Consider the following 15,902-nt stretch of genomic DNA (forward strand, 5'->3'; position numbering starts at 1 on the left):
TAGAGAAAATAATCACCACAGCAATAAGTCTGCATGCTCTCCCAGCTACAGGTGATGTCTACTGATACATAGCACAGAAGTGTTAGTCACATACAAAGTACCCTCAGCCCCCCAAAAGACACTCTGCACAAAGCAAAGGGTCTGGTCCATACTGTAAATAAATTCAGTGGTAATGTTTCTAAATAAAATCCAGCACTGGAAGAAATCTCAGATATCCTGGCCACTAGTTTTCAAACAAAATCCTATATGAAATCCCAATATGTATTGTGTGCAGGTTTAAAAATGGGGAAAAGGGAGTGGAAAACCCTAAATGGAGATTCCTTTCTCAGTTTCCTCTTCCCATATCATCCTATGACAGTCAGAAAGACAATACTGAGAAACTATGACAATCACAGTTGGGAAACCACTAATCTAGTCAAATACCCTCATGTTAAAGGGGAGGTTACTGAGATCCTCAGAGATTACAGTTACTGGCAGAGCTGGAATCTCAATGAGGATCTCATGAATGACTGATAGTCCAATACTCTAATCCTCCTGTCTAGAAACCACCCTAGCTCTCCTGATAAGGAATGAACAGAAAGGATTTTCTTTCAATTTCCTGCATTAAAGAAGGAGAGGAAAGGAAAGGAAATGAATTCAATCTGAACTATACAAACTCTGCATCTGAACTTTGTATCCAAATCTTGCACCTAGTAGCATGAAATCTTTTTTAAAAATCTTAATTTTAAAAATTGACTATAGCAAGCAGCTGTATCTTTCTTCATCAATAATATTAGGCACATTTAGAAAAGTGAAATTATTAAAGAGATGGCCATAAATCTATAACTTCAGCCCTTTTTAAAACTCTACGTAGGGGTATTAACTGTGACACAAAATAAATTGCCATTGCCGGACTCATGTTTAATAACTACACTAAATAATGTTTTTTACACAAATGCAGCCATTTGACAGTCATCTGAAAACTTCAAGGGTCAATCACTTTTGACTTTCTTCTCTATAAGACATTTTGAAATAGGTACAAACAAACTAAGGCCAGTTTGAGGTGATGAAGAAATATTTCATATATAGTCATAGGCTTAATCTTAGCCTCCTTAATGATAATGTAACAGAAAAGTCACTGTACACTTCTTACCTCTAGATCAATCATAAGTTCAATAAATCTTTCACAGTAATGAACTTTGTCCATAGTGACAGGTTCTAGACATAACAGAGAAAACATGTTAAAACTTTCTTACTTAGGGTGTTCTATGGTACTATATCTTAAAATTGGCAGTTATTTAAACAAGGTTATTTGTCTCATTCATCAGGATTGGACTAACTATGGTTCAGAGCACAGACCTCACATATATTTCAAAAAGGGCAGGGCTTACCCTTACAGTAAGTTCTATAAATATGAGAAAATGAAAAATGTAGCTTAAATGAGAGACACATTTTAAAAATCAGACCTGCAAAAATATTTTTAAAGTGTTAATTTTTAAAAATCTGTACCAAATGATTAGATTTTGAAAAAACTTGAATAGAAAAACTAGAAAGGCAGTTTTATCACAGTTATTGACCTACTTTCCTTATTTTCTTCACATACTAAACATCTAGAACTTCTTTCATATGCATAAACACATACATGTATGTGTACCTGTATACACACAAAGAGATATATATATATATCTATCTTTAGAATGCACAGAAAATGGGTGGGGAAGATACAAAACAAACTAATTAAAGGGACAATTTTTGTGACTTTTTTTCACTGTACATGTATTAACTTTGACATTAAAATGTCAATGACGCATAGAACAATAAAATATTTTAAAAATCACTATCTTGTGTTACTCACGAGCATTAATGTACTATTTTTAAAAACATTTTTGTTTTTAAAAGAATTACAACCTTGTGACATGACATGCTTTCAGAATACAAATGTCTTTTTTTTTCTAATGTCAGAAAATGTTCTGCTATTTTACCAGCTGAAACCATCCTGACAAGACTGTTTCAATTGAAAAGGAGATAATTTCAGGGTCCCTAGGCTGAGGACTCCCAGCAGCGAATAAACCAGTGCTAGACCTGTAGAAGGCATCCTACAAATGCTTAAATAAATCCACTTTTTTACTTGTAGCATACAGGAAAACAGAAGGCTTTATGTGAAGAAAGAAATATGAATACTTTTGTGACTAACACATGCCCATAATCCAAACCCTAAAATAACATAACTATAGAATTTCACAGCTGGAAAAGACCTCGGAGAACATCTGTACTAGCTCTTCATTTTCCAGGTAAGAAACTGAGGACCAGATGAAAATGACTTGATGAAAGTATAGAACAAAGTAATGGCTGGTGAGAACTGGAATCCAGGTTTTCTGAGACACAGTCTAGGTCACACAGCCACTAAAACTAAAGAATTTAAAGGAGCGACTTTTAAATTAAATCCATTCAAATCAGTCCTCTGTTGTATCTTTTGTTCTTATTACTGTCAAGGGAAAATAATTTTGTCCAAAATTTTAAAAGTGAACAAGAGCTGTATTTGTATTTTTATTTATTGCTTGAGAAAATTACTGGCAATGGCCTGTTTAAGATTAGAACGTGATGCTTGGTACTCAATTTCTGCGTTCTGGTGGATAAAACAGCATATTTTTACACTAATTGGCCCTACTAGGCATAATTCTTCAGAGCTGAAGCCCTGTTATTTCAGTTTCAGACACCAATATATCCGTATTGTTTGCTTTTTATGTGTATTGTGTATTTTTCCTTTCTTCTGATAGCAGTCCTGACATCTCAGACCATACTACACAGATTTCCTTTATAACAATTGATATGGACAGGTTGTCTGTAATGACCCTGTAAAATGAAACTACACACAATCTTTTTTACTCTCTTATAAATTAGTTTTCTGTTTCCTAACTATATATTTTATCTGTTTTTATGCCCTCTCTGAACTGGCACACTATTTTCATCACCTTGTTGGTTCCTTTGCCAGAAAGTTAACAAATTTTGATTAAAGCTCAAGATCAATCTAAGAAATTTTGTTTTCTGACAATATATTATGACAATGGCAACAGTTAGTAGTTTATAGGATATTAAAATTACTGCAGGCCCTATATTGTTGTATTTACTTGACTTTCAAACCTTTCTATGTGACATCAATTTTTTTTTTTTGGCCACGCTGCGTGGCTTGTGGGATCTTAGCTCCCCAACCAGGGATCAAACCAAGGCCCACGGCAGTGAAAGCACTGAGTCCTACACACTGGACCACAAAGGAATTCCCAAGATGACATCAATTTTTATGACCCTAATTGTTACAGACATTACTGGTTCTCATTATTACTATTTGTGCCAAGGAAACCAAATCTAAGTCCTCTTTCCAGGTTTAAGGTTCTTAACTGAAAGATTTAAATACACAAATATTAAGTGACTTAGATTACAAGCATACGACAATTTTTTCTTTATACTGATGTAGTAATATTGATATTATGCCCCAAATCAGGTACCATAAATTAGCATTTATAGCATTAGTATCTACTCATCACTGAATTACAGGTGTGATTTTCGGTTGTAAACTATTACTTGCGGGGGGGGGGGGCAACATTTATAAGTAAATAATTGTATTTCAGTTTAAACAAAGCTACAATCTGATTCATATATATGCTATAATCTCTGCTGCATATAAATATGGTACACCTACAGCATTGTTCTTAGATTATATTCCAGTTAGAAAATAAAATATTAACAACCAATGACATATCATACATAGCATACATAAATCCTTATAAAGATCTTGCCAACCCAGAATAATGTAATTAGCTCTTCCTGGCACACAGGTCTTTCTCACACTCTCACACACACACACACACACACACACAATCTATCTATATACAGTATAATCATGATATATTTTGAAATTTATACTCTACATAGCATATATTTATATTTGTTTCATCAATAAATGGGGGCCACGATGGAGGAAAATCCTTCCCATTTCACCTTGTAGCTCGTATCTCAAAATAATTCTCCTCTTCCCCTCCTAACAATATTTGATATTGCTTGAAGACACTACTCAGCAAATTGTAAATGCCATGTAGATAGGGTCTGTGACTGTCTTGTTCACCATGTCCCAGAACCTTGTTCAGGACCTGTGGCTTGTAAGCAAGCTCCAAAAATAAATAAATGAACATTTTAATAACCATGCTGGTGCCCCTAAATTACGTGAATTTCTAAGGCAGCCACAATACTCAGACTGGTAACTTATTTGAAAAGGGAAGGACATAACCCCTTGTCAATATAATTTAAAATCATTCTGAGAGCAGTTTTTAGACTAAAGATTAGTAAATACTGTTATGGGCATCTAAATGGTAACTTCACAAATGAGCTGAGAAGAGGAATATAGTTACCAGAAAGTGGGACTGATTTCAGCACAGAGATAAACTTCTGGATGAGTTGTGAAAGAAATCTTCTTTCTTGATAGGCTCTAAAATCAGAGAGATAACAAACAGTGACCAAATTATTTTTGAGAAATAATTATTTCAAAAGTAAAATTTAAATGCTGAACAGCCTTCCTTACACTGTTCAAAATGTTCCATTTCTCTCTGAAATCAGGACCATAATTTAAACACACAGCTTCTTCTTTGAATGTAAATACAGCACTACATGAAGAAAAGAAGAGCCTCATTACTGGCCTAATAAACCAGCCAAGAAAGCATCTCTATCTTCTTACTGTAAAAGTTTTCACTTGTGATTTAAAGGTCAGGACTAGAAAGTTTACAAAATTTCATTTACAGTCTGCTCTTGAAACATTAAAAATCTAACATTTAAGTATGTAGTTAAAATGAGATAAGCAATTACATACTTTAATATGTTGAAACTATTAAACATAATAGAGTATTACAATTTATAAAAATTAAATGTTAGTTTAAAAAACAACTTTTTACTCATTACTAATTTAAGATGCACTATGTACCAACTAATCAAAAAACAATCATCAGGTACTGGATGGCTACAAATGATTATGCCAGTCCTGGTGGAAATAAAAAGAAGGAGAATGACTAAAATATACTTGAAATGACAAGTCATAAAATATAATTAATAGCACAAGCCAGCAGTAATAAAACTGGCTGACATTAACTGAGCACTTACTGTGCCAGGATGTGAGCTGTGTTAAGTACATCATACAAAATAATCTCATACTGACGACAGTCCTACGAAACAGGTACTACTGTCCTGATTTCACACTGAGGCTCAAGGAGGTGCAGTAACTTGCCCAAAGTTACACGGCAGGTGAGTGTAAAACCTAGTTAAGTCTGATTGTAGAACCTATACTCTAAACAACTATACATAGTCTAATCATTATGAAAAGAACTGATGTTTCAATAAGAAACACAGTCTGTTTTAGGAGTTCAGAAGAAGAAAGCACTGTGGCCTAAAGTAGTTGGTGTGGAAGAGCATTTAGAAGGTTACCCTTCAATTAAGTGGAGTAGAGTGGAAAGGGTAGTTAGGGAAGGAATGTTTACAAAACAATGAATAGTCTATCGGTTTGGAATTAAATCATATTGAGGTAACGGGAAGAGAGAGTTTAAATTTTTTAGAAGTAGTCAAATAATGCAAAGATATCATGTAATTAGCCCAATCAAGAGCCTACTGGTTAGAAAGATACCATGGAAGAGATGAGACTGGAGTTCGAAGTTAAAGAAAGGATATTCCTATTCTGACCCTAATATCCTGTCCTTAGAGCTCTCACTTCCTTACTCCCAAACTTGTTTCTCTGATATCCAGCTTTTTTCAGTTCTTCTCATTTTCAGTAATCACCAGCACAACTCCAAGCTTCACTTCCTTTTGTCCTCAACCCTCTTTTCACAGTTTACATACTCACTACATAATCTCACTCATACTCATGACTTCAATTACTATCTACAGGTGTATACAGACTACTCTCCTAAGTGGAGGAAAAAATAGAGTCAGAAGAAGTTATCATAGGCCCAAGGGAAGCGAGTCCTAAGCATATAAGCAGAGGGAAAAAACAGTGAGTGGAAAAGAGCACTTAAAGATGAAGAAAGAAAAAGGATCACTGCTAGAAGAGTCAGAGAGTAAATAAGGCAAGAGCACAGTTAGATCAGCTAGCCTCAAAGAGAGAGAGGAACAAATCTCTCACGAGTAAACAGATTCTTCCCCTGTGTCCTAACAGCACTTTGTTTGATGAAATAAATGCTTGCTGCCAGCCTTTTATCCAATTGGTAATAATTACTATTAAAATACCCTGCAACCCTCATCTGCTTCCTTAATTGTGATACTTGATTTATTTTTCTCCTTAGCATGGACCACCATATAATATACCATATAATTCATCTGTTATTTGCTGCCTTCCCCAACTAGAATGTAAGCTCCACAAGAGCAGGAATTACTTTCCATTTTCTTCTCTGCCACAACCCTTATACCTATAATAGTACTCAGCAAAATAATAAACACTCAATATTTATGGAATGAATGAACTGTATAAAATGGAGTGTATTAGTCATTGTTAAGAGTGCAGGAGTGAGAAAAAGAAAGATAAGTTGGACTGACAGCCTGCAGATTGTGGAGAAAATTGAGAACCATCCACGACAGAGACTATGATGGACAACAGGCAAGGGGAAGACCCAGTGATACACTTATGACTGGAGCAGAGATAAGGGAAAGGAGAAAAATGTGGTGATGTTTTGGCTTCTCCCTTGGACCTCTGAGAAAAATATTCCTGTGACAGTCTAAGTGCTTCTTAATCATTTATTTGGTTCAGCAGTATGTAAAGGAAACAACAAATCAAGTCAGCAACATCTAAGACTCACAACTCAGCATAAGAAACCAACGTGGAACAAAGCTTTGGCAACATACTGTTCTCTTGCTTCTGGATCCATCTTTTCATCATTCTTTTTAATCAAGTTCCAGAATTTTCTTAGTTTAGGTGTCTTTTTTAATTCTAATTCCAATCGTGCCTGAAAGAGTGATGTGACATTAAATCATCAGTAACCCCAAAGCTTACAAGGATAAAGATTAGATCAACTATTAGGTAGTTTTCTAATGTATGGATATAATATAGAGCAATGGGATAAAACCAGAAAGTAACATGACAAAATCTGAAAACTAAGAAACGAATACCTATATTTTAAAGAACTGTTCAATTCGGACACTTGTTAATAGAAAAAAATAAGACAAAAGAAACTGCCTTTTCTAGTCAAGATTTTAAGCTCAATAATAAATTTTTTTCTTATTTCTAAAATTAAGGACTTCAATTTGAAAAATATGAGCATTAACATTTAGCATTAAAGTTCAAAAAAAGGGTCTGAAACAATGAACATAAAACAGCTATCACAATAAGGAAATGTCCACACCACCACATTCTTTCTTACCGCACTTATCTATTTTTAACTTAGTATTAATTATTTATACGTGCCTGTTTTCACCTTCATCAACTGGTACCTATGAATGAGCTTGCATATCTGGGCATCTACAAAACCACCCACGAGCAGGAAATGGAATTCTGAATACAGTATTATACTGAAATTTGATAGTTTTAACTTTATTCCCTAAGATCTGTTAATTTGATACTGGCACATATTATCCAACAAGAATTTGATGAAAAAAATGAAGTTGCTAATACTAAACATAATTCTGATCTTCTCCTATAGCTGTATGTACATTCCAATCAAGGAAAATAAAAAATTCAAGTCTGTATTTAGTCTCATCCAAAGACATATATACGAGCAATAATATTTTACTAAATTAACTCCTCTCTGAGCGCAATAGATATTACCTTATTTCACCTCACAATAATGAAATCAGGTGAAACATATACTAGCTTACATATAAAAACTTTAAAACTGAAAAAACTACATCTATGATAAGTTAATGCATAGTAAATTAGACAAATTTTGTAAGCAGGAAAGGGGATTTTTAGCTACCATTTTATATCCATATTAAAGCTACACAGTCTAAAACCACATGTTCCACTTATAAATATATGTAAGTTTCTGAAATTAGATACTTACAGGCTGTAAGCCCATCCACATTGGGAGGGAGATAAGCTGTTGTACTTGACTCCGTATCAAGTCTACTTCCTGTTTAAAGCATGAAGAAACCAAGTTTATAAACACACCAGCACTTTAACCTAAGTCTTTACATAAGGCGCGTACTGCCTTTTTAAGTCCTGGGGGGAAACATGCCATCGTACTTTCAAATTAATGATATTTTATTATTAAGAAGTTCAATATTTTTTAAAAAAGATACAGTCAAGCCTCGTTATTTGTAGGTTCCACATCTGTGAATTCATCCACTTGCAAAAATGTATTTGTAATCCCCAATTCAATATTCCCGATGCTTTTGCTGTCATCCATTGTCAGCACAGAGCAGAGAAAAATGTGAGCTGCCCAACACACACATTTCCAGCAGAGGATGGACAAGGTGATGCTCTGTCTTCTTGCCTCAGCTCTCATATTATACACTAGCATCTTTTTTTGGTCTACTTAGTGCTACTTTTTCACATTATTGTGTTTTTTGTTGGTGATTTTGCTATTTAAAATGGCCCCAAGCACAGGACTGAAGTGTCGTCCAGTGTTCCTGGGCAGAAGAAGGCTGTGATGTGCCTTACAGAGGAAATATGTGTGTTAGATAAGGTTTGTTCTAAGTTACAGCACTGTTGACCATGAGTTCAATGTTAATGAATCAACAACATGTATTACATAAGGTGACTTTAAACAGAAACACATAAAACAAAGTTATACGCTGATCAGTTTGTTGTGACCAGAGGCTTGCATGAACCTAACCCTGTATTTTCCCCAAGAGCAATGGTTCACTTATAGCTAATTCAGTGTTCGCAGCTACTTTATAGAGCATAGCTACCTCAAATAATGAGAACTGATGGTAAGCTGAAAAAAATAAAGTATTTCAATAATAAGCTAGCTTTTAAGTTAATTAAACCTAGCACCAAACTACTAATACTAATTAAATGTTGTTTTTGTTCAATTGCTGATTAGGAATCACATCTATTTATATTTGCTTTTTTTAATTTAATAAATGTTACAGAGATAATAGTGACATATCATAAATCTTTTTCTTATGTCTTTACAAGATCCATGTGAGGTACTACATGGAAACAGATAATAATCATCCATCTACCAACACCACTGTTTTCAGAGTAAGAAAAAACCCCATGCATTCTCCTGTATGGGTCTAAATGCACTATCAATTCAGAAGCACCTATCTTTAAATAAATAGGTATATACCTTCAGATAACCACAGTAGAGAAGCACGAATGAAATAGTAATTACTGTAAATATTTATTTTTTAGAAGATAATCCTATGAAGAAGGAAAAATGTGTCATACACAACCCAAGAGACTTTCAAAGATCATCCATAACCACCCTTAAACAGTCAACTCAAAACATAACTCTCCTGCTGACCTGCCAGCTTATGCATGAAGTATGACTGAGAAGTAATGAAACCATGATTTTGTGTATAGCTTACACACACAGATCTCATTACTCCATGTTCATATTAGACTCTTTGCTGCTCTACGTTTGGAGAATTTCAGTTCTTATTATCATTTTACTTAGAGGCTAGATAGAAAAAAGGAGGGATCAAGTCCAAATCTATTAAAAAGCAAACAGATCTTATAAAAAGATTTTACTGAGAAGGGGTTGAAATCAAGCTGTTAGTATTACCCTCATTCCCCACTACTATGAAGAGTTGGCTACAGAGGTAATCTCATCTACATTCAACTGAAAAGAACAAGAAAACTTGAACGTTTCCCCAAAAGATAAAGTAAAATTACCAAACTATTGAAGCAATGATCAAGAAAAAGCAATAAGACTGTCTGTTCATGGAGTGAAAATTCACCATCAGTTTCAGCTAATGCCGCTTTCAAGATACACTTGAAAAAGAATGGAAAGTCATCTGGCTTCTTCTTAAAAGTCTGAAAAGAAAAATAAAAATTCATTTTGAAATGGCTTGCTCACCTCTTTTTCTCCTTTAAGCAAACACTGGTGGACTTTTTAGTAGTCCATTAACAATACCTAATAATTACAAAAAGATTATTTGCTTTCTCATTAACGGTAGCAAGTCAAATATAGGTTTCTGGCAGGACTATGTGAGAGTTGCAGAAACGTTCAGCTAATAAAATAATGGCTTCAATTCTTTTATTTTTTCTTCAAGGATTAGGCTGGTAATTAGCTTAGGCTTTCTTTTCTTATTAAAGATCTAAAGTGTTTTAACTCTTCTAATTTAAACAAAAGAAACAACATCTTTAGCAAAAACTAAAGTCTTCCCACTCTAATCTCAAAGACAGCCTTTCCTTTATATTGTCTCTTTACTCTTAACATATAACATTAAAAAAAAAAAGGTAAATAATGTAAATATATTCAAGCCTCTCTGTGATCTACCTCCCCACCTAGTTTCTTTCTGTTACCTCTCCCTTCTTTCACAGGCATGTGCTCCAAATGTGTGGCCTACACTAGTTGTTTTCACTTACTTCTCTACAACAGGTTTCCACCCACAGCACTCCCTGAAGTTGTTACAGCTGTCAAGTCCAAAGGACTCCTACCAACACTCAACCCCTTTTCAATGTGCTGAAGGCTCCTCCTCCTTTGTCACTTTACAGAGCAGTGTTCCTAGGGTTCTAGCCTCATTCTTCTTTTCCCCCTCCCATTACTTCACCTACCATATGCTAATGATTCTAAATACACATTTTCAGTCCAGGTTTCTCTAGACCCTTAGATTCCTTTGTCTACTAGACAATTTTACCTAGATATTCCAAAAGCAATTTAAACTCAGTAAGTCCAAAACTCAATTCAATAATTTTGTACCCTCCAAAGTATTCCTCAACCCTCTTCTACCTATCTTGGTAAATGGCACTCTCATCTTTTACATTTAGTTGCCCAAGCCTGGAAGGTTATTGGAAATAATACCTCTCCCTGCTAAAGCTACTTCAATTATCAAGTCCAATCAATTCTACTTTCCAAATCTGTGTGTAACCTCTTCTCTTTATCTGTACTGTCTTTTCTCTGGTTCAAGCTCTAATCACCAAAGTGGTCTTTATAACATGCAAACTGATCAAGTCATTCTCTGGCTTCCCTCTCCCTTCCTTTGGTAGTTCGAAGCAACTTCAAGAAATCCCTAAGATCTCTCAATAAGACAAGGCCCTTAGTTTACTCTGGGTTCTAATCTGCCATACGATGATAGTCACTTAATGAATATTTGAGTGAAGTGTCCATGGTTTTATCTTAAAGAATGTTAACACCTTTTCATTTTGGAGACCATCCCCTCAAAAGAGATGACAAGTATCCATGCCTTTCCTTCATTTAAAAAAGTACGACTGGAGGGAAAGAAACTCTTTTGATGAGCTGACCATTTCACGGTGGCCAAAGAAAGCCAAGATTTTGGACCTCTACTAGCTGAGACCTCTACTACAGTAGAGGTGCTACTATAGTAGCTACAGTAGCACAGTCAATTAGAAATGTCAAAAAGGGAAAACAGATCACAAATCAGAGACAAAGAGAAAATTGAAATTACAATATATCTGTCTCGACTTTGGAAACACTACTTTATTCACATAAAACGACAAATATATACCCCCTGCTGTGAAACAAGGCACTGAAAAATATTATCTCATTTGAGCATTATCTATTTGTGCTACTTAATATAAATTTTACTTTATCTGATGTAAAAGTCTTTATAACTCATGCCACTCTGTTTTAAGTTCAAAGCAGAAAAATAACTCCACATTCATAATTTTTCAATTCACAGTAAATTAGTTTAAAGAAAGTATTGAAACTGAAAGAAATCTAATATTATTTTTCATACATCCATTCTTTTTCTCAACATTTATTATTGGATAAAGTTCTGTTCTAAAAACATTATTTATTATTGGTAAAAAGTTTGCTACTTTGTAATGGCTTAAGTGAGCACAGTACGAAAGCTATGAAGTAATTTAAATCTGTTACCTCCCATGCAGGGACATTTTCTCTGAACTTCTCATTCACCATACAGCAGATTGACATTAAATAGGCTTTGCTGGACACTTCTGGAGAATAATTCATCCAGAGGTAATTTTCAAGATACTGGCTGTGGAAGAATGAAAAGGCATAGAATATTTCATTAGTTACCACCACTTCTTTGTAATATATCACTTCCCTGAAAAAGCCTAATTATTTATAACTTTTTGAAAATCTATATTTATAGTTTGAGAATTCTTCACAAATTTACCTATAATGTAGGTCAGTGCTACCTACTACAAACATATGTAGCAAATGTGGCTTTGGAGAATGAGTCTTAAACTTTCAAAGTAGGAAGACCTCAAAGGTTATTGACATATATAATTATCACCATTAGAGCACTGGATATTCCCTTATCTAAGGCATTTCGTGGGGTAAAAAATAAAAATATCTGACAAGTATCAGCTCTAAAATGAAATGATATGATGGGCAGCTTCACAGATAAATGTATCTGAGAAATTAACATAAACTCACATCAGGACCAAATGATTTCTGGAAACTAAGAGACTTAACAATCAAAAAGAGGATTTGTTACTTAATTTACAAGGTATTCAACATAAGTCAGTTTTCAAGGAAACTGGCATTTCCACCTCAAGATGCCAAAATTCTTATTCTAAGACTTTGGTGAAAATATTCCTAAACAAAATAAGCATTTCTGATTTCTAAAACAAAGCTTAGCCATTTCTTATTCAGAGTAATTATAAACATTAATTACTGTACGGGGTTGTAAAATACTCTCAAGCACTAATGCAAAAAAGAAGGACTCCACATGCCCCGGAGCAACTGGGCCCATGAGCCACAATTACTGAGCCTGCGCGTCTGGAGCCTGTGCTCCGCAGCAAGAGAGGCCGCGATAGTGAAAGGCCCGCGCACCGCGATGAAGAGTGGCCCCAACTTGCCACAACTAGAGAAAGCCCTCGCACAGAAACGAAGACCCAACACAGCCATAAATAAATAAAAATAAAATGACTAATACTCTTAAAAAAAAAAAAAAAAAAGAAGAACTTTTTGTTCTCATTTTAAATCACTCCACACGTATTACTTTTTCAATCGGTTACAAGTGCACGGGCACATACATGCACACACAGAGTTATGCATTTTAGATTCTGCTGTAGCATATAATTTTTCTACTTTCTCTTATGCTTCAAAGGTCTGCTCACGTTGGTATTTCTACGGGTCTATCTTTAGCAATCATTCTTGCTTAATTTGCAAGAGCCTATGAAACCGGTAAATAGTATTTTATCCTAAACAATGGCCAAAAGGCTCCAAGTTAGAGACTACTCTTTCATAAATAAAATGCATGAAACTTCGTATCATTCCTTTCTTACAAGCTTAAATTTTTTCCTGAATTATGCCCTTTAGAACTTCCATTACCAAGTCTGTTAGTGTGAATCTGTCTGAAATCTCTTCATTTCATGGCAGTTTAGCTGGTGATAGAATTCTTTCTAGGTTGATAGTTCTAATTTTTTTCTATGTACTAGTCTCATACTACTATCTTCTCTGTCATTACAATTGAGAAGTCTACAATCAATTTGTTCTTCTTCCTCTTTGAGTAATCTGTCTTTTTTTCTCCAGGAGATTTTAAGATCTTTACCCTGTCACTGTTGCTCTGTTCACAATTTGCTATATATACTTCCTGAATCTAAAAGACTCGTATGTTTCAACTGTAGAAAATTCTTAACCATCATCTCTTCTAAAACGATACTCCCTCATTCTCTCTAAATCTCTTCTGAAACTCCTAATGGATCTTCTCATTCTAGCATCTAGATATCTTAATTGTCTTGTATACTTTCCATCTCTATTTCTCTTTGCTATTATTTGTTAATTTCCTCAGATCTAAACCCCTATTCACTAATTCCCTCTTTAGCTGTGTCTAATCTATTTAATTTGCCCATTGAGTTTTGTAATTTCAATGATTTTTATTTTCATTTTCCCCCAAACTGTCCATCTTTAGTGTCCTGTTTCTTGTTCACATATTCTATGTGTTCTTTTATGCCTATAAGAATTTCAAACATGATTTGATAGTGTGTATTAATTATATAATTACCTGGGATTTTCTGGGGGATATCTAATTCTATTCTTTATTGTCTCAACTAAATCTTGCTTTAATGTCCTTTGTAATTGGGAGTTTGAACTCATCTTTACCAGGGTTTTAGCTATAGGATTTTTTTTGCAGTATAGTTGGAATATATATCCTTTCAGAATATCTTTATATTTGTTCCTGCCAGATGCCCCACAGATATCATTGGCTTGCCACAGTTTTTAACAGTAATGTCTTGGGTATTATCTGACTACACAGCAAACTCCAAACCTATTCTTTACATTTTTCAGATGATGAATCTGAGAATATTAGAGTCAATGATTTGCCCAAGATGATGCAGTTATCTCCATGATATACAGATGATACACACCTGACTCCAAACTACATCTCTTTAACCCAAACTTAATGACTGTTCAATAATTCCTTGATTCTATTTTGGCAATCGCAGCAAATGTAATCTATATAATAACATGTCCCTCTGACACATTTCATCAAAGATTTGATTTCATCACTCTCCTGTACCCAGGCACCTCCTCCATGCCATCTCACTTTCCACTCTAGCAAGAGACCATCAATTATCTCTACTACAAACTTGAGACTCATTATGTCTGGAGGCTGGCACAGAGAAAATGGCATTCTCACCCAGAAATTATTATACATAAAAGTTCCTAAAAAAAAAAAAAAAAAAGTTCCTGGAAGGTAACAACCCCCTTTTTCAGTTATTAAACATCTTTCACTGTCACTGGTGCCTTCAATATGTTCTGCTGCTTTCTCCTTCAGTTCCTGCAATTCTCTTAGTATCTGATATTTGCCAGGACCATAGAATTCTGGTTTTATCCTAATCATATATCAGCATCCTCTTGATTTTTATTTACTTTTCTTCTGAAAGATGGCATGATATGATGAAAAGGGCATATTAATCTAAGGGCCAGATGGACCCAATTTCTAGCCTCAGTGCTCTCTATAAAATAAGGAAGCTCTTACTGGGATTATTATGAGGATTAAATGAGATCAAGTATTCAGTGACAATACAGTTCTTAGGATATAGTAGGAGTCTACTTACAAGTTAATTCATAGCTATAAACTTCAATTTCTCTCTGTAAAATAATAAGAACACCTACATCATAACATTTTTTGTGAGGATCATATCAGTGTATGTAGGGAGAAACAGTTGTTAATAGAGACTGACTTCTGATGCAGACTAGACCTCAAGAAGTGTGGAGAAGTGGAAAAACCATGAGCTTTGGCATCAGATATTGGCATCCCAGCTCTGCCAATTACTTAAATGCATTATCTTCAACAAATAACTGCTCTGACCTCAGTTTCTTCCTTCACTAAGTGGAGAGTATAATACTGACTTTGCAGGGTTTCTGTGAGTGCTCTGTATGTAAAATGTTTAACAATGTGCCTAGCACAAAGTTCAATAAATGGCAGATACTACTATCATCAACAGCAACCTTGGCTTTTACTTCCAGCCTATTGGCAACACCTGGTTGTAATATAATCTAAATTGTAACCTAAAAATTATATATTCTCTTCTGTCTGAAATATTTATCAGTGGCTTAGGTCAGAACAATGCTGGCTTAGTAATAACAAGTTAGCCTGGAAGGAAAAAATGGCTACAGAATGCATTCCAATTTACTCCCATTATCACTAGAGGAACCAAAGAAGAGTTCAGAAATTGCTCGGCACACACTATCTTAATTAGTGAAAAACAACTCAAAATACAATATTAGTTACACTAATAATGGAACATCATCTTTGAAAACAAAGGCTATCATACACGTATTCCAAAATAAGCCAATCACAAAAATATAAATCTTTTAAAATTTATAATTATTTTCTTATCCACTCAC

General features: G+C 34.5%; 1 protein-coding gene across 3 annotated transcripts in view; it reads right to left on the bottom strand.

Annotated features, from left to right (window-relative positions):
- Window positions 1-15,902, bottom strand: part of AQR (aquarius intron-binding spliceosomal factor) — a 116,063-nt gene that overhangs the window by 89,038 nt on the left and 11,123 nt on the right. For 2 of the 3 annotated variants that reach the window (XM_068548856.1, XM_068548853.1), the window contains exons 5-10: window positions 11,955-12,075; window positions 9,788-9,928; window positions 8,007-8,075; window positions 6,853-6,953; window positions 4,383-4,459; window positions 1,133-1,197 (exon numbers count right to left, since the gene is read on the bottom strand). In XM_068548856.1, coding sequence (XP_068404957.1) covers window positions 1,133-1,197; window positions 4,383-4,459; window positions 6,853-6,953; window positions 8,007-8,075; window positions 9,788-9,928; window positions 11,955-12,075 — 574 coding nt within the window. Of the gene's footprint in view, window positions 1-1,132; window positions 1,198-4,382; window positions 4,460-4,552; window positions 4,634-6,852; window positions 6,954-8,006; window positions 8,076-9,787; window positions 9,929-11,954; window positions 12,076-15,902 lie in introns of those variants that run through there. The other variant, XM_068548864.1, reaches the window with a different exon arrangement.

This window comes from Eschrichtius robustus, chromosome 1 (genome assembly GCF_028021215.1).
Source record: "Eschrichtius robustus isolate mEscRob2 chromosome 1, mEscRob2.pri, whole genome shotgun sequence".
In the NCBI taxonomy this organism is placed as follows: Eukaryota; Metazoa; Chordata; class Mammalia; order Artiodactyla; family Eschrichtiidae; genus Eschrichtius; species Eschrichtius robustus.